Below are 20234 nucleotides of genomic sequence, written 5' to 3' on the forward strand. Positions count from 1 at the left end.
ATATTGGCCTGGTTGGGTCACTAAAGTTTGGCTTAGTGTGAACATGTGTTTCTGGAGAGCAAATCATGGTCACTTTGTTCCTCCATGGTCCTTTCCACTAATGCATTGAGAGAAACTAAGGTTTATTAGCAGCAGATGTTCCAAAACAAGAATACTGCTGCCTCCATCGCATAATGTGTAGTCTTTGAACTAACTTGGGTTTTAAGGGCATGTAACTTTGCAAAAAAAATTGTGTGAGCATTTTCCTTTTTTTTTTAAGTTGAGAAGCACAGACACATAGATTTGTGGCCCTTCACCAAAAGATTATCATTTACATAAATATCTCTTTCAACATAATAGTTTAATGTATTGAGCTCAGAAGGTTAGAATAGAGATTTCAATCTATAAAACAGCAGTAGGCTATTAGCCTCTGAACAGGAGTATTGTTCATCATATGCAGAACACTGTTCACATTCAGACTTAAGCAGAGCTGGCATTAAAATTCAGCTAATTTGCTTCATGTGACTTCTCAGCTGTGGTTTTTCATCTAAGTCTTCAGCTCCTTTTCTTTTGGAATCTTGTTTTGAAAAAAAACAAAACACCAAACCAAAAAACTTTAACTCTTTGTTCTCGTTCTTAACTTTGTTTTGCGGCAATCTCAGTCATGAATATGTGAAAAGCTGCATTTGTTTACAAGTTGTTTATGAATTATTTGAGGGAAGATTTGGATAGGAACATGTTTAAGTTAGTAACGATAGATCTGTTACTAGGTTTGTGATCCTTAGCTAGACAGAAATGCCTGATAAACCTTCTGTCTGAATTTACTTAGGTCTTTATAATGTGGAGTTTCTTTGCTTTCTGCAGAATTTCAAAGAATATTCCAACAACTAAAGATGTCGAACCTCTGCTTGAAATTGATGGGGATATTCGCAACTTTGAAGTATTTTTGTCTTCACGAACTCCAGTCCTTATAGCACGTGATGTAAAAACCTTTCTTCCGTGTACAGTGAACCTCGATCCAAAACTCCGAGAAATTATTGCAGGTAAACTGCCGTTTGACTATCCAACAGGAAAGCTTTTAATACCAACATCAGTGTAATGAAATGAATAAATAAAATAAATGACTTTTCTAAGAAAGAGATATTTGTGTTATCAGAACGAATAACGTACACAAGGACAGTAACAGAAACAGGGCAGCACAAATCCCAAATACATGATCACTATTCAGAATTGAGTATGTTTTACCCTTCTAGTAATGAATGAACAAAGGACTGGCAATTCTTTATAAAAAGCATTGCCCAACTTCTTTGGTCCATATGTAATGTGTCAGTTTGGCAAGAACTGCATACTATTGTCATTAAATCTCCCATTGTTAGTGTTCAAACTACTAGTCTCTAGAATTTAGCAAATAAAACCCTAGCAGTGCTTCTAATGCAGGAGATACACTGTCACAGAGGAATTAAGAGTTATTTTATGTAGGTATTTCCTGTTGAGAAAACCAGAATACACATATGTATTCTGTAGTGCTGAATATTGTTTCTGTAAGGGCTGCTTTACAAACTCTCATTTGTTGTCCTTTCAGGCAGCTAGAGAAATAGACTGGAAATGGTTGGGTTTCCCCCTTCCAGTGTAACATAATTTTTGTATTTGAAACAAAATTAAAAAAAATCATTCCAGTAGCACTTTAGAGACCAACTAAGTTTGTTATTGGTATGAGCTTTTGTGTGCATGCACACTTCTTCAGATATGTGTGCATGCACACGAAAGCTCATACCAATAACAAACGTAGTTGGTCTCTAAGGTGCTACTGGAAGGATTTTTTAAATTTTGTTTCGACTACGGCAGACCAACATGGCTACCTACCTGTAACTATAATTTTTGTATGTTAGCATATAACACATGCATATGTACAGTGGTTTTTTCTGGGGTGACGCAGGGATACACATACCCCTAAACATTTTGTGAATCTTTGTACTTTTGTCCATTTACTGTATTTATTTTTCCCGATTTGAACTATAAAATGGTGATTTTCTTGAGCCAAAATGAGAGTACCCCGAAACATATTTTTTTTTAAAGAAAAAAAGCACTGCATACATATACAGTTTGTACATAATGTATAACATCTTGAAAGGCAGGTCTCGCTTTGGAGGCAGTGTATTCTGCATCAATATAAGCCTTTCCTCTTGACCCAGATAGGCAAGAATAAACATGGAAGTCTGGAGAGAGGAGGCTCGTTCCCAGTTTCTTTTGAGGGAGGTCTTTTGTGCTTCTCCTTCCAAAGCCACACTCACTTTCATTTTCTGCCCTCTCCAGGGCATTGGGAATATTATTATTTTTTAAGTGAGAGCCAGGAGGACATTGGGTACTCTTATATCCTACTGGACTTGGGGACAGGACTACCATATAGGTGATTCCTGAAAAGGCCTGCTCTAACTCTGTCTTGTTAACCCAGGGCCTTGCAGAGCCGTTCTGATGAGAAGTGCTCTTTGAGAATGACTAGTATCTCCTGAGAGCCAGCGCAGGAAGCATGAAAGCAACTGTGTACTTAGCAGCCCAGCATGAATGGTTTTGTGTCCTTTTCTATTTGGTTGGAAGGGTACTTCAAGAATGAGTTGGTTTTCTTTGTGACGAGACAGGAGACAAACCTGTGCCACAGTACCTCACTGTAGTGAGGTCAGTTTTCCTCCCCCTCTGCTCCACTGAAGGCCCAATTCTTTCCACTGGAGCATTTTCAATGTTCCCAGGATGAATTCTGCCTTTCACAAGTCTCAATAATTGATTCTTCCCTTTATGCCTTCAACTTACATGCTCTAAGTAGACAGAGTGACGAGCCTTAGATATGTGTAGGACCCTAAAGAGTAGGACAGAACACAGTCATACCTTGGAAGCCGAACACCTTTAAACTCAAATGTTTTGACTCCCAAATGATCGAAAACCGGAAGTGATTGTTAGGTTTTTCGGAAGCTGAACATCTGTTGCGGCTTCTGATTGGCAGCAGGAAGGTCCTGCAGCCAATCGGAAGCTGCGACCTGGTTCTTGAACCATTTTGGGAGTCGAATGGACTCCCAGAATGGATTAAATTTGAGAAGCAAGATATGACTGTCCATCATGCAAATCAGTCCATCGTGGGGTGGGAAGTGTTTGTTGCAATGGCCATTTCCTTTCCAGCAATCTTTTCCTCTTAATTAGTCTGTGCACCAGAAGAAATTGGACCCATCTGGTGTGATGGGCAGCAGGTTTTGTGGACATCTTCCCATTGTTGTTAACATTCAGGAGTTTTAGGAACATGGCACTTGACACCATGGTATGGTGGTCTTAATCAGTGTCTCTAACCAATTCAGTTGCTGCATTTTCCAGTTTTTGTCTTCTGTCCCTTCAGAATATGAGGAAAAGAGGAAAAGGCTGGAAGGCTGTCACTTGCCTTTATATTTATAATATTATTTCAGAGCTTTGCCTGTGTGTGTGTGTGTGTGTGTGTGTGTGTGTGCGCAAGTAAGTAAGTAAGAGACAGTAACAGACAGAAAGACAGAGAGAGAGGGAACTTGGAGTGGAGGTGGAATGAAGCCAAGCATCATGAAAAAAACATCTCAGTGAGTGAGTCTATTTATTATTATTATTATTTATAATAGAGGACAATGCAGTGGGTGAAGGGAGCTGAGGGGAGGGAGTGCTTAGCATCACCAGCGTCTCCCCTTAGCATTTTCCCTTCTCCATACATTTGTTAGCTGCAGCAGCAAAAAAGGGAGCAAGACATAATATGAAACTGCACCTTTAGTCTGCTTCCTGTTGGCACGGGGTGGGGGGATTTGACAAATGTCTCATCCACCCCACCCCCCACTTTCCTTACTCTTTTGAGGTTTGGTTGCCCCCCTCCTTATAGAAGTAGTGTGGAGACACACCACTTTCTTGAAGGTCCTTCATTCATAATTCTTGCAAGGTAATCTGAAAGGAGCAGAACCAGTAGAATGGGGCGTGTCTACCACTAGCTCCATCTGCCATTTGCTGCCCTGTCTTCTGCCAGGACCAATAGGGACCAGCTGCCACTGATCCTTGCTGTTTTCATTGCTCTCCATAATGGACCAGTACTCGTATACAACAGGGGTTCGAGGAAGCAGGGGTCAGCTCTTAATTTTTTTTTTTTTTTGAGATTCTGCGTTCTCAGTGTTGAACTAAGAAGTCTGGAGAAAGAAAGGAAAGCCCTTGTTCTGTCAAGACCTTCCAAGTTTTTGTTCTTCCTCTGGTTCTGGGAGAGAGAGACTGATCTTAATGCTGAATCCACTTCTGTCTCCAGAGAGAGAACAGAACATGCAACAATTTGCCAGGAAGCTCTAATTGTGTCCTTTGTTTTGATTTTTAGATTATATGTTATTGGCAATGCTTGCTGATTACTTTTACAAATTAAATATTTCAGATGTCCGTGCCGCAAGAGACCAAATTAACATTGGAGCAATCCCATATCCCACGTTACCTTTGCAAGAGGCAGCTCCTAGAGCATCGTCGGTGTTTAGCCAGCCTTCCTCAGCCTGCTCTTCAACACACTCCTTTAACGGGCCTTTTAATGCAGGAGTTGTATCTCCACAGCCTCACAGCAGCTACTACAGCGGCATGACCGGACCTCAGCATCCATTCTATAATAGAGTAAGAAAGAAAGCTGCTTTTGAAAATTGACGTATGATGACGATGATTTTCCTGGTATAATAAATACTTTGTTTAAAATGCCACACTTCTTCAGCAGAAAACTGATGAAAACCATAGCATTTTTATTCATAAGTACACAGCAAATCTCAACCATTGGGCTAAGTTTCTGAAGAAATGCACTTTTGGTTCGAATGATGCAACAGTGATGAAATATTTTGGAATATGTTCAGAATTTTTAAAAAAGGATTTTGTCTCTTTTAGTGTGCTGGTTTTGAACATGCACATTTGAACAAGACTATCGGTAGCTGTAAATCTTTACGTAATTGCAGGAAGTTGACAACTGGAAGAAAGATTAGGCTCCATGGTTTTGGTAACTGCATAGAAGGAAGGTTGTTTATAGGGTTGCTCATAGGTTAAAGCGGCTTCCCCAACCTGGTGCCCTCCAGATGTTGTTGGACTCGCAACTCCCATCATCCCTGACCATGGGCCATGTTAGCTGGTTTTGATCGGAATTGGATTCCAACAGCATGTAAAGGGCATAATGTTGGCTGCTTAGAATGTGCAAAGCCCACTTACAAGTATGGAGTTATGGCACGTGTTGAACTAGTCTTCTCAATGGTTTACCAGGTTGCCAAGTGCTACACAAACCAATTTCTGAAAAGTGTGTTCAACCAGGGTGCTGTTTTGCAATCTGGATGCATATAGAATAGTTCATCAACCTAGTATGGGTGACCATATTTTGGCTTGAAATGAGATGCAAGCGAGCCTTTTGCCTGCACACACAGCCTTTTTGTTCTTTGCAGCGTGAGCAATCAGACCATGAATCATTTAGCTCAAACCAGGAAACACTGCTTGCTAGCTTAGCTTTGGAAAAAACCATTATAGTAAACCAGCCTCAAACACTGGTGAATAGTCTGGGAACTTTGGCTAACTAGAGGGTTCTTTTTTAAAAGAGTGAAAGGTTTGTATGTGCAAGCAAAATATTTGTTGCGTGGCGATTCCCGCCCCCTCCCACAGATGGAATAAATAAAGACACCGGACACCAGAACTTAGGTTAATGGGCAAAAATGGCCACAACTTTATTGATTACAGGTAATCAATAAAATGTTATTGATTACATTTGCATAACAATACCCCTGCCAATGCCTACCGCCAAAACCAAGGAGTTGTGACGTTTTGCTACGAGGTAGGCGAAAAAACCAAGTGGCTTCAAAATACAGCCAATTAGACAAATGGAAAAACTCCTACCAGGCCCCTTGCGGCGACCAGCCGAAGCCCATAGCAAAGTCCGAATGCAAACCTAGAGGGCGGGTGGGTGGGAAAAACCGCAGCTGCTGTAAGGAAAGAAAAGGGGCGAGCCAGGGCTTCCCCGACCTTCAGTGCCCTATTGTAAGCCCGCCCCTAGCGCCAGCTGATTGGCCGGCGCTGTGGGATAATGAATAATAATCAGACTGGGGAATCCCTGAGTCCCGCGGGGCTGGCGCCAGCCCCGCAAGAATGTAGTCCGGGGCGTGATCCCGCAATCCCCCCCCCCTTAGGTCGGGAGTGGCTTTCTTATCTCTGCTTATTAAGCTAATATGTGATCGTCCAAACATGGGGATTGTGTTCAAACCCTGCAAAAACCTGTTTGTGTTGACTTCATCACACAATCTGGATTAAGACTGCAACTTTATAGCCAGTTATCTCTGCAAGTAAGTCTCATTGAACTCACATATGTGTAGACATGTATAGGATTGTTCTGTAAATGTTGGGCTTAAACCCTTCAGATGTAGACCCGGATACATGCATAGTCATGAATTGGCCAGTCACCAAGTTTTTTAATATTAGAGGTCTCCATCACAAGGTATTTTTCAAGTTACACCTGACAAGGTTTGAGAAGCAGTCTGAATTCTAAAATTGATGAAAATTGAATAACACAAATTGTCTCTTGAATTCACCCGTGGAACACTTCCTAGATACTTAAGCCATAGTCCTCAAATCACATTTATTCCCATGAGATTATTCAAGTATTAGAATGGAATTAAACTGTCTAATTTTAGTATTTGCTCTAAATTGTCTCATTTAATTGCTTTTGGAAGGTGTATAGATGTTTTCATAATTCATTATAAAAATGTTCCATTGTCCTGCTGTTTGTGTCTCGTTGAACTAAATTGGAAATCTCTCATTGGCTTCAAGTTGGGTATGTAACTACCTAATTATTTCACCTTTGATAATATTCAAAATAGGATTGTTAAAATTACCTCAAGAAGTAAATTTTGTGTATGTGTGTGTTTTACTTTTATGTTTTACATTCTTAAATAAGTTGTATTTGTTGAATTAAGTTTTCTTTTGATTTTTGTAATGGTCCCTTTTTGTTGCATGTTTTTTTCCCATAGCCATTCTTTGCCCCATATGTTTACATGCCAAGGTATTATCCTGGCAGTTCTCATCTCATCTCACGTCCATCACTAAAAACGAGTATGTCCAGGGAACAGAGCAGTGGTCTAGTAAGTATCTCAAACAGTACGTGAACATGCTAACTTACAAAATAAGATTAGTCAATAATTCAGCAGTAGATGTTTAATGTGAGCACATAAATGCACAAGCAATTTTTAAAAATATATTTTATAAAAATTAAAGCCAAGGTTAACTAAGATTGTAAAATGTGTTTTTTTTCAAACTTTTTAACAAGTTTATATACATAGAAATTTTGAACTCTAGTATTAAGAGTAATATGTAAGAGTCTTACAGAATATTTTTATAGTGAAAATATAGAGGTTCTGTTTATAGTATGTAATAAGTGTAGTTAACTTATTGTGAATTTAGGTGTCGTTTGCTAGAATAAAATGATTAATGTTAAGCTACTTATAGACTACAGAAAGATAATGGTTGTACCCAACACTGCTGTTCTGCTTGCACAACAGAATTTTATTTCCCCTCCCTTCCCTCTGCAGCTGCCTACACACTCTCAGAATTTGCTCCAGAGGGTTGGGGAACCCCCAGAAGCAGATTTTGGGGAGAAGGAGAGGAAGGGGAAGTCATGTTGTGGGAGCAGGTCTCCTTTTGTACAGTGTTGGATACAACCTAAAGGTTCTTTTTTGTTTAGATTTAAGAAAATAGCAAACCATAATGACAAAGGGGAAGCTGTGGATTAAAAATGTGTATGTTAACATTCAGATATAAAACAAAATATGTTTTGTTTTTAGTTTGGGCAAGTTCTAGAATTTGAATTTTCCTTCTGCATATAAATTGAACTTTTAACCACATTTGTGAAATGGTGCCATAATTCCATAAATTAAAAATTTCTTAACAGGAAATCACATTGTACTATGTTCTTTAAATAGGAAGTATTAAGAAAACTATTAGGCTACTTCAGCTGTGGAATATAGGTGCCTTTCGGGTAAAGCTGTGCGGAGTTTAAAAAATGTTATTGTAAACATCTTCAAAACCTAGTAGTAGGTAGTTATAGCCTGTGGACCACTATTGACCTGCAAAGACTTCTAATCTGAAAGGGCGTTTCTTCCCAGTTCCCGGGAATGACTGATCTACTGCTGAGTCATCACAGGCACTCAGTTCGGATGTAATGCTTGGCCAGAACATGAATGAGCCTTGCGTTCACATGCCTCTTCCTCTTTTGCTTCATTTCAAGTTCTGATTTGTGGACAAACGATGCTCCACACAAGTCATTCTTTGCCTAGCAGTGATGTGTAATGGCAAACAATGGCTTCCTGCTAACCCGGAAGTAATGTAGGGAATTGAAGCATTCAAAGGGAAGAGTAGAGGGGTACAAACTGTTCCTGATTGAGTGCTGGGAACCAACTCACAGTGGCCACGCATGGTTCTTTTTCACAGGTCCGGGGAAAAAGCCTTGTCGAGCCACATCATGTTCTTGCAAGTCTTAACGTTCCTCACCCCTTAAAAACCGAAAACCAGTTCTTTTGCAGAATGATATATTCTTTTCATCCATTGTTCCTTCATACTTTTGTTGCATGCTTAACCGTTTTGTCCAAATCGTAATAATTTGTTGTTGTTGGTAGGATGTTATCAAGGAGGATGCTGCTGAGTGGCTTCCTTCACCCACAGACCCCTCAATGGTAAATGAGTAGTCATGTGGTGTGGATCCTTAGCATCTCATTGCTTCTTCAACAGTAATGAGTCTGCTTGAATGACCATGGCAGTTCACTAACACTGCATTGGTGGCTTGATGAGCAAATAGAATAGATGAAGACTAATGAACATAGTTTGTGAATGAGTACAAGAGTACGAGCTAATATTCTACTTATAATGCATATTGTATTTGTCTTTCCCTCGCTAGCCTTCTGTAGTCTGTGGAGTACAGTGTTTTCAGTAGAGTACAGTGTGTTCTGTCTTCATTAGCAGTATTGCCCTGGCTAGTAGAAGGGAATTAGGCTATTAACTGTTCACTTACATGAAAGTGACTGGTTGATGCCTTCTCTAAGTGTTTTAGCCGAATAATTCATACCTGCCCTTTCTTGGTTATGTCAGGGCATAAAGCTGCTGCAGTCGACAAGACATAAAGCTGGTCATACGACAGTTGTCATGAGAATGGAAGGTGCCTGTCTTGAGCCTTAGGAATAGGCAGACTTTGCATTTTACATTCTATCATAGTTGTTCCTGCCATACAAATATCTCCATAGATTAGCATTAAACTCGGATCCTACTTCCAAAACCTCTAACTCTTAACTCTATTTTAAAGTTGTTGATTTGAACTTGGATGGTAACCCTTCTCTCAATGGCTTTATCCTGTTTTTCTGCAACAGCTTTCGGTTGTATGATTTTTGTTTTCTGATCATAGTCTAAATACTCATGCAGGATAAACTCAGTCTCTCCCACCTTCTTCCAGATACTTTAGAGAAAAAGATGAGGATTCCATCAAAATTCACCCCTCACCCTGCATCACTTCCACCATGGTTATAGCTTGTGGTAGTGCAGACCAGTGTTTCTCAACCTTGGGTCTCCAGCTTTTTGGACTACAACTCCCATCATCCCTAGCTAGCAAGACCAGTGGTCAGGGATGATGGCAATTGTAGTCTAAAAACAGCTGGAGACTCAAGGTTGGGAAACACTGGTGTAGACTAATCACCTGCATAATGGGTATGGTCCAGCAAAATGACCTAGCCTGCCTCTTCTCCCTTCACACTTGTTGTTCAGTGACAGCAGACTCCTTCCTTCCCTTGTTGCCACCACATTGGCCATTACTGGTGCAAGTCTTGAGTGAGACAAGTCCATGGATAATTTAATAACAAAGTTAAAAGCTGGAATGATTATGTTACGGATTTGGGAATCCAGCCTAACATATGTTTGAGTACAATGATAATTATTCACAGGGAAGGGTATATATAGAAGCATTCATATAAACAGATAGGAGAAACTTTTGAGTAGTTGCACAGAGCCTGTTTTTCTCCTGTTCAATCAGATATAAGATGGTTTACCCCCCCATAGATAGTAGGTTCCCTTTTTATAACAGCTTTATGATACTGATAAAATATACTTTCTTTCCCTTGCTATCTTTCTTTTTATTCACAAGTGCATTTGAATTAATTAAAAGGTGCTTACCTTATTGTATAATAAGATTTTAATTATTTCCTAGTGATTATTTGAGAAAGTATGAGTGACCTCAAACTCACAGTAGTCTGAAGCTTGAAGAAGGTGTCAGTTTTGCTCAAATGTTTTAAAATGTTTGTCTCATCAAAATTCTAAGTTCTTTTTTTACATTCTCCGAGGCAGTTTCTGCAATAAGTGTTATAAAAACTTGATAGATTACAAGGTGATTGTACCAGTAGAATGGACAAAATTGGTTTTATTAAACATAACACCTTTACATTTTGCTATTTAGAAAAGACCAAAACAAGGTAGAAGGAAAGCATTACCAAAAGAATCTAGCATTAATAAATGATGTGAAAATGAGGGATTTAGTTTGCATTAAAAATTGAGCATCGTACATGTTGAAGCATGGTACAGGCATGATTCTAGTATTTCACCCCAATGACACTATGCATGTAATAATAATAAATCCTGCTATGGGTTCTGCAGAACTGTTTAACATAATGGACTAAGTCACACTGAAGTAACTGCTTTCAGTGGGACTCTTGCTGGATTCTTCTCAGTGAAAGAGATTGGTACTATACCCATGGCCCTGAACTGAGTATACAACTAGGTCTTGTTATCAGCAGTAAAAGCAAGGAACCTCGAGCACTGGCCATTGCAATAAGAGTAAAAACCTAGCTACACCTGGAGGAAACATTTGCTGGATTACAATCCCTGTTTGCAATAAATCAGGTATTTTATTTGTATAAATATGAAGGTTGGAATTGAATTCATGTTTTGCTCAGAACAGACCTGTTGAAAACAATGGCCTTAACTTCGTCATGTTTGTTAATCTAAGTGGGTTTACTCTTGAGTAAAACACAGTTGAACAAGGACAGTACTCACTGTGCACAATGGGTCTTCACCTTACTTTCCTCCTCCCTCCAAACCTCAGAATGCCCTCAAAATCTGTTCCAGAGAGTTGGGGTACCTTCCAGAGCAGATTTTTCAGGCACGTGAAGGCTGTAGAGGGGAGGAGGGAAAGGCGACTCCTGTTGTGTGAACGGAAGTCTGCGCAGGCAGAATTGGATACCATTTTGAACCTGGAAGCCCTGAGTTTTCATGATATTTTTTACACAGTCTTCTGTGCCTTAATAGCCCTCCATAGCAGGGGTGGCAAAGCTGTGACCCTGCAGATGTTGTTGGTCTCCCATCAGCCCCAGCCAGCAAGGAATGATGGGAGTTGGAGTCCAATAGCAATGGGAGAGCCAAAGTTTGGCTGCCCTTGCTTTGCAGGAATTTCACCGCAGATCAAAAGTGTAACGAGCTGCAGAGGTGCGTAAAAAGTTATCCAGTGCTCTTAAGTGTCTCTGAGGGCCTGAGACTGCACTGTGGGGTTTGATCAATGATGCCATATCAGAAACTGCTTTTGAAAGCCCAACATCGGTTTGCAATGCAACATGGAATTATTGGAGAAACACAGACACAGAATCCCCATGGGTGTGTAGAACAGTTCTTTGGATCTTGTCTAGCATGTGTTAATCAGGAGGTAGTCCACTTTTAAAAGAAATCCCAGCTGTTTATCCTCCATCACTTTGACGAAGAAATCTTAATAACCATACTAGCTCATTCTTTAATGGCATTTTTTTCATGTTTCATGTTAAGCTGTGTCACTTTTTTGTCCTTTTTCTTAAAGCAGTGTAAAACTGGGTTAAACAGACAGAGACAGGTACAGCAACTTTCTGCAAACTGTTCACTTATTTTTGTATTCTCATTGTAGATTGTCCATACTAGCACTTCATGCTGGCTGACTTATGCACTAATGCACTTTTCAAGTCTTGAGGATTGCTTTGACATCTGCTTTTTGGATTTTGCATGGCAGATATTTAGTAGAATTAATGTTCTTTCCACATCTATAATGAAAGAGACTACCACTGGGGAAATATATGTCTGTTTTAAGTACAGTTCCAATTCACTTATGACAAATATCACTAAAAGCACCTGCACTGCTTATTATTTAAATACTGCTTTTTTTATAGGAAGCATTCCAGATTAAACTGAATCTCTGTCATATGATTCATGCATTGAGATCAGTAATCTATGTATTTTTGTAAGAAAAATCTTCCCTAAAATAGCTTACAATGCATGCTGAAATGACTATTTGCCGCTGAAACACAGCATCAGTAATTACTACATTTTGTATTTTAGCAATTTTCTGCTTTCCTTCCTGCTTCATACATAGTTCAGATACTGAGTTTGGTAACTGGATAGTTGGAATCATAACTGAATTCTAAACATGTTAGGAAAGCCCACTAAAACTGTATATAGAATTCATATAATATAGATAAAACTAATGCATTTAGGCATTATTTTTAATATGGTTTGAATTACTGAGTTGAGTAGGAAGTTATCTATAACATTCTGCTTCAGTTTTTATGGACTATTTTATTCATTATCTTTATGCCTTATTAAAATTGTGAGTTCTGTTATGAAAACGTTATCAGAGCCACTTGTCGAATGTGAATATGGGCTACACAATGAGACTTATGACTACCACTGCTACATATTGACCAAGGAAGATGGAAAGCCCTAGTTATCCATCTCCATGCAGCCATAGTCTGTGTGTATGTGTATGTCTGTATATGTACACACACACGCGCCTGTCCCATGCAATGCTGGGGTGGGTGGGAAGGGAGGAATTTCCCTGTTCAAGCAGACTTTTTTGTGTTGCGTGCACCCTGAAAACTGGCACACCGCCCCCCATAATAGCAGGCACACACTCTTCCCCCTGCATCTGATCACAATAGAATAGATCCTGAGAAATGCATAGTCTTATTGACCATTTTGGGATCACTTAAAGAAAAATAATTACTACTTTGTCAATGTTATATTGATTAGTAATGTGTGTTAAGCTGTGAAGCCAGTCTTGTGAAGGAATATTTCAAATGAGTGGATATACGAACCACAGAGAGGATTAGAATGGCATCCAAACATGGGATCATTGTTTTCTTTCTTTCTCCCCAGCAAGTCAGGATTAAGAAGCAGACAACCAACCTTGGTTAAAGACTGTCGATCAGTCCTGGCACCAACATGCCGGTTGTGCACAGTGTGGTTTATTAAGCCAACGTCTTTGCTCATTTTAACATGCAACACAGCCACTGATCACTTTTTTTTTTTACACCAACTGTCTTTTAAGATTACAGTTTTGGGCGGTATCCTGGTATAGAGGTTATACAGAAATGAGGCATAGATTTAGCATCTGAGAATTTTTGCTTTGTTTTATGGTAGCACATTTTTTGTTAGTAGTGGGCCTGACTCAAGCAAACCTTTTCAAGAATGCATTAAACAAACAGAAATAATAATAATAATAATAATAATAATAATAATAATAGGCTTAATTTTATTTCCACCTTGCACCAGACAGGTTGCAGTCTGCTTTCCAGACATTTTCTGAATACTGTAATGTATCGGTTGTCACAGTTTGGCTTTCAGTTGCTTTGACAGGTCCTTAGTTGAATCTGCTACCTGTGAGCTGAGTGCAAACACCCCACAATGGCATTAAAATACTTTCTGCCCTTCCTGAAGCAGCTTGTTGTTCTGGGGCTTTTAGTGCCAAAATACTTTGGAGAAGTTATGTTACTCAATTGCATCCTTTCTTGCAAATATGTTTATTTAGCACCTTGATTATGGTCCTTTAGACAGTGAGCTTTCCTGGCTTTTGAATGTGAAAAAAGAGAATTTATGAGTTTCTCAGAGCAGTGGAATGTTTCTGGGTCGATGAGGTAGCTCCTTATTATACAAGTTGAGTGAGGATTCTACAGTTCTTTAAAGAAGCCTTCATTTTTTGGGAGACGGACATTATTTTTTAAAAAAAGACATGCTTCCATTAGCAGGGAACCTTAGTGGTTTTAAAGCACCAATTTTTCAAAATGTGCATTTATTTCCCTTGCACGTAACACACACAAACACATAGAGGGCTATCGTGGCACAACTGCCTCTTGGATTCCTCCCTAAGACATAATGTCTAAAACTGGGGACATACCTTTATGTCCCCCTCTTTATTGGCTCAGGCAATTCAAAAAGCATCGGGTTCCAGCCAGTGTTAGTCCTACTCAGACTAGACCCATTGAAATAAATTGACCTAAATTAGTCAGGTTTATTAATTTCCTTGGATATGCTCTGATTAGAACTAACATTAGCTAAGATCTGGTTCAAGGACACTTTGCTATTGTGCCAGGAATCATTGGGACAGATTTATATAATGAGTGATATTTTGAGCATCTTCCTTGGTTCTTAGACCTTGCTCTCATAAGAACCAAGCGCTGAAAGTATATGTGAAGAATAAGTACACTGCAGAGGTCATCAAGTTTCCTTGGTCTTTATGTCAGAAGTTATTTAACTTTTAAATCCATGAACATCTTGAGCAAATTTCTAATGGGTCTCCTTGCTTATAACGACGCAATGCAATTATTATTAATTTTTAAACACTTTTAAAAAACTGGAGTATTAATCTGGGAAGGACAGTGTCTCAACTGGGGTGGGGCGGGGGCACCAGACAGTATACCAATATTCCCAGTTCTTGGGGGGGGGCGTTGCCTTTCGTTGTGACTCAGATGCGTGTTACGTTTTGCTTCTGCAAAGAAAAGCAATGTGCAGTAGGCATAATGAGCCTCTGAACGTATTGCATGTATGTACTTCTCCCTTGCGCAGGGAACAGGCTCAGGAGCACCCCAAGTGCCTTTGAGCTCGATGACGGTTGACGCTGTGTGCGAGAAGCTGAAACAGATCGAAGGACTCGACCAGAATATGCTGGCTCAGTACTCTGCAACTATAAAGAAGGTGAGTCCCTTCGTTTAAAAATGGCACATCATTTTTCATTTAAAAAATGGCACCTTCATTTGGGCTCTACATTCTCCAGCAATCGTATATTGAGTGTCCCTTCCTTTTTCTGCAAAACCCATTGCCAATTGAATACCGACATGTGATGCAGAAAGCACAACAAACTAGAAGAAAGATGGTGAAAGAAGAGAACATAAGTTTGTTTTGCTCTAAACAAACCGTGATAGGACAAGTTGTGTTCTTGGCTTACTGAATACGGTTGGTTTTAGAGAGAGAGAGAGAGAGAGAAGCCACAGTCCCTGTTTCATATGTAAGCTGAGGACTATGGTTTGTTTTCTGTTCATTCGCATGAAGGAACAAAGCAGCCTAGATAGGCACGTTCATGACAAACCATCACTATGAAGTTAATCTAGTTAGTAACATCTTTTTATTGTGTTGCTGTATATTCTAAGTGGTATTATCACTGTTAGGCACCTTGGGTATTATTTGTAGAAAGGCAGAATATAATGTAGTGATGATGATGATGATATCATCCATCAAGGGTGCTACCCCAAGAATACCTGGTTGTGGCATTGACTTCCCTTTTCCACCCTACATCTTTTAATCCCAGTCCTATTCAGTGTGATACAGCAACACTGATCCACTGCATTGCATACACCTGAAATTAAGAGGTTTATAAAGTTTTTTTGGCTGCTAAAGAATCAGTGCACTGAATGTTCTCTTAGCATGCTGGATCTTTGTCTGCAATAATTCCCTGGTTGGCACAGGGTTAGCTCAGCCTGATGGAAATCTCTAAGGCTGTTAAGGCTCACTTCTGCTTTCGAAGAGGGAATTTATGTACCCCTGAGCTTGGCTTGAGAACTTAGCTGGCATCTTAATAGGAAACTGCTGGCAGAAAGCTGGACAAGGAGCCTCTAAAGCTCTGTTGTACCATGGATGTTCTGAACAGGTGTCTGAAAACTGGGATGGATGAGGGCAAACAGGTTGACACTTAATCTAGAAAAGATTGAAGGGCTGTTAGTTGGGAAATTCTACTGATACGGACAAAGAAATGTAACCATCTTCCTCCAGAATACCTACATACTCATGTCTCACTTCCTCTGAAGGACCAAATTTGCAGCTGGGGGTATTTTCCTGGACCTAGCACTAACCTTAGAGGCTCAGATGGCATCAGCATTTCAGATTATCTTTTTTCTATTTTGGCTGATTTTGCCAACTGTGTCCCTGTTTGAGGAAAACAGACCTGGTTTAAATTATTCATGTGCTGGTACATCCAGATTTTTGCAATGCTTTCTACATGAGGCTGCCATAAAAGACAGCTTGGAAACTTAATTGGTTGAAAATGTAGCCGCCAAAATACTGATATTAGCATGCTGGTTGGATCAGGCGATACCTATCCTACACCAGTTACACTGGTTTACTGATATATATATATTGGCTCAATTTAAGGTGCTGGTTTTGACTTTTAAAGCCCTCAGTGCCTTGGACTCCCAGGACTGCTTTTGCCAGTATGAACTTATCAGACATTTAAGACAGTCATCTCATGCTTGTTTTATGTGAACCAGAGATGGAGCCTTTTCTGCAGCAGCACCCTTGCTTGTGGAATTCTGTCCCTGGGGAAATTTGCCCTCTTACACTTTTAAGCGCTTAAATTTTTTTTTGAAAGGCATATTGTTAAAAGTTTCTAAATCTACATTTGCTGACTTGCTTTTTGAAATATTTTCAGATGGGCTGTTTTTGTTATGTTTATTTATCGATTCTTTTTTGTTGTTGTTTGAATATATTTTCGTAAACTGCCTTGTGAGAAGGCTTTCTAAAAGGCCATATTTTAATGCAGAAAATGTAAATTCCCTATACGTAATTAAGGAATATGATGCATTTGATTTGTTTTCTTGACATTACAAATTTACAATTTGTTTTATGCCATAGTGGAAATTCTAAGTTTGCATATTTTATCAAAGTGTTTAAATTTCTTCTTGCAAAAGGTACAGTTATTCTATCCCACTCGTATTAACCATGTACTTTCACGTGAAATTCAATTTCAGGGGTTGTTTTTTAGCTTACGAAATAGTTACGGATGGCAAGGGTGTGTTTATCTGTTTTGTGTTTTAAAAATTTGTTTAGGCCAATATAAACGGTCGCGTTTTAGCACAGTGCAACATTGATGAACTGAAGAGAGAGATGAACATGAATTTTGGCGACTGGCATCTCTTCAGAAGTGCAGTAAGAGAATTTTAAGTCTTATGTAAATACAAATGCCTTGTTGATGGTGCTTGTGTGACTGGATCCTAGTCATGTTAGCTTGGAAGTAAATCCCACTGTCTTTAGTAGGAGTTAGCACAGGGGCTGGGAATTGCTGGCTCACAGTCTGGATGCTCCCCACCCTGCCTGCACCATCAACTCCCAACCCCTTCACCTACCAGTACCACATTTAGGCTTCACAAAATCCTCTTATTGATCCCATTGGTGGTTATTGAAGCCTAAATGTGGCACAGTGGGGCAGTGAAAAGCTAGCCTTTCCTCTCCGGCTGCAACCCCACCCTCTGCTTTAAAATCCTTCCTCTTGTCCAGGAAGATGCTTTTTGGAGGAGCCTAAATACTGAGACTGAAAAGGTTATTTTGAGAGAGATTGCATGTGAGAGAGTGAATGGGTGTGTTGCATTGTGTGAGCAAGTTGCATGGGGGAGATGTTCTTCCTTTGACCACATTCATTTTGGGCTTGTGGTCCCCAGTTGGGCTGGGTGATATCTGGTTTTCAACATTGTGATATATCAGCAGCTAAACATTGTAATATACCTATATATCACGATGTCTGAAGTAAGGATGGAGCTATGTCAGCTGGCTTCACATTTTTTCCTGCATCGTGATTTTTGCTGGCTCCTGCTCTTGTGATTTGCTGGTGGTGGGGGAGAGTTGGGCCGGCAGAGTTAGCAGGGACTGCAGGAATCGAGAGAAGTGTTGGCTGGCTTCTTGGTTTTTGCACATTGTGATTTTTGCACAGCACACACACACACACACACACACACACACACCATGATTTGTGATACATGGTCAGGTCAAACATTATGAAACCCATATCATGATACCAACTTCAAACCGGTTTTGCACAATATAGCTCCCATCCCTGTTCCCCATAGGGTTTGCCGTGAAACTTTGTAGATCTCAGCCCAAGAAAGGTTCCTCATTCTTGGTTTAGCACCAGGTGCTATACATGGAAATGCAGCCTTTGCATGCTTTGGTTTGCCTAACTCTAAGGCCTTGCTCCTGCAAAATAATGTCTGACATCGTATCTGGCATAGTGTTTTTATATAAAGTGGCAGCACTGTGCCAGGAATGTTTGCTTTTTACAAGGCTTTGCAGCCTTGAACAGTTGTCTGTTTCAGCCCTGTCAGTGCACTCATAGAAAGCCTGGGTGAGTATTTATAGGAGGCATTGGGGAAAGAAAGGAGTTATTTATTAAAGCAGGGTTGGCCAGCCTTTTTTCTGTTGAGGGCTGCATTCCTTTGGGCGTGATCTGTCAGAGCTGCATGCCAAGCTGATGGGCCGAAGCCCGTGATTGGGTGGGCAGAGCCAAAAGTGGCTTTTACTTACCCCTTTTACTTTTTCTCTTTCGCCTTCCCACCCCGCGGGCTGTCAGGAAAGGGATGGATCAGTCTTGCCATAGGCTTGAACTGATCACTTGCAGAGAGCTTTTGGAATTAAGTAGAGTGCCACAGGTTGCCCAACCCCATACTAAAGTGATGCTCTTATCCCACTTACTAGAAACGGCCCATTGTTTTGACACACAATTATATAAGATTGGTGTTTTGGAGCAAACATCTTGATACCGTGTACTTGCATAAATGTGTATGTCTTAGCTTGTTTGTGAAAAGTGTTCACAAACACAGTACAGGTTCCAAAGAGTCCTTTGTGCACATGTCTTCATATACACGCAGTGAGAGTTTTCACGTTTCCCCTTCTCATTATGTTACAGTAGGACCTGCTCTGCTGGGTCTCCCGATTTTCCAGAGTAGCTTTTCAGTGATTTCAAAGAACTTTTTCAAGGGTTTTCACAAATCCTGGTTTTCTCACAGAAGTGTGCTTCGCAGCTTTATACTCTTTGACTTGTTTATCCAGTGTTTAATCACCTCAACCAGATTATCTTTTCAGAGCTTTTCATGCTGCATCCTAATTGCTGCATTTTCTGTGTTAGGTGCTTGACTTGAGAAATGTTGAGAGTCAGGCTGCCCATGAAGATACCCGGGCAGCGAATGAACACGCCAGTACCATACCTCATAATGATCTTGCTCGTCGTCCTGCACTGAACACTGAATTGCCTCATACTGAACTGACTGGTCTTCCGGGTCAAGCCCCCTACGCTCTCAACTTCAGCTTTGAAGAGTTGAACACCATTGGTTTAGAAGAAGCCCCTCCACGTCATAGTAACCTGAGTTGGCAGGTACTCTCTTCAACATAGACTTAATCTCAGCCCATTCTCTCTCTCTTAACATTAGCAATTTTACAGAGCAGATAGCTTCCTCCCTCACCCAAATCAGCAGGCAGTGGTGGCATGAAGAGGAAATGCCACATTTTATGTTCATTAAATGTATTTTCTGGAGTTACAAATATAAACCCCATTTCAGGTCCTGTTGTTGTTGTTTCAGTTTAGTTGCTTGATATGCAAAGTGACTTACAAAACACCAGATGGAGACATAGAAATCTCCTGTTTGGCACTGTTTCCCCCTTTCACTTCAATGGAGAGGCAACTCTGAATGCATAAATAGGTGTGTGTGTGTGTGTGTGTGTGTGTGTGTGTGTGTGTGTATAAGACCAGCTTTCTGCAACAGACACCTTGCATGTGTGCACTTGCATAAATGCAGGTGTGTGTGTGTATATGCAAGATTTTTATGATTGCCTCCTCCATTGAAGCGAACTTTTTCATGCAGCACTGTAGAAAGGGACAAAAATATGTTGCATTATAGATGTCTCTGTGTTCCTGTATACCTGGCAGGAATCATACATTCTCTCACCCTTTTATTCTAAGCATCAGGTAAATAAGATGCTTGAAATAAGAGATGCAGAAATTCATGCATCTCAGGTTGTCCGTAAAAATATTTATATAGTAAGTGAACATAGTGCTCAAAGTTCTGTGCACAGGTAATAGTTGGTATGCCCACAACACTGAGTTTTCCCACCGTATGCAAGGCGTATGCTATACCACTGAGCGGTTGGTCCTTTCTGGTTATGAAGGAGCCAAGTGTTACGCTGCTCTG

General features: G+C 40.1%; 1 protein-coding gene across 7 annotated transcripts in view; it reads left to right on the top strand.

Moving 5' to 3' along the window:
• KIDINS220 (kinase D interacting substrate 220) overlaps window positions 1-20234 on the top strand; it is a 58849-nt gene that overhangs the window by 36048 nt on the left and 2567 nt on the right. For 2 of the 7 annotated variants that reach the window (XM_028722486.2, XM_028722487.2), the window contains exons 23-30: window positions 844-1022; window positions 4391-4617; window positions 6993-7103; window positions 8634-8690; window positions 11840-11872; window positions 14854-14982; window positions 17107-17205; window positions 19175-19420. In XM_028722486.2, the coding sequence (XP_028578319.1) occupies window positions 844-1022; window positions 4391-4617; window positions 6993-7103; window positions 8634-8690; window positions 11840-11872; window positions 14854-14982; window positions 17107-17205; window positions 19175-19420 (1081 nt within the window). The remainder of the gene's footprint in view (window positions 1-843; window positions 1023-4390; window positions 4618-6992; window positions 7104-8633; window positions 8691-11839; window positions 11873-14853; window positions 14983-17106; window positions 17206-19174; window positions 19421-20234) is intronic. The other 5 variants (XM_028722488.2, XM_028722489.2, XM_028722490.2 and 2 more) reach the window with 5 other exon arrangements.

The sequence above is a fragment of the Podarcis muralis genome, chromosome 3, assembly GCF_964188315.1.
Source record: "Podarcis muralis chromosome 3, rPodMur119.hap1.1, whole genome shotgun sequence".
NCBI classification, from domain to species: domain Eukaryota; kingdom Metazoa; phylum Chordata; class Lepidosauria; order Squamata; family Lacertidae; genus Podarcis; species Podarcis muralis.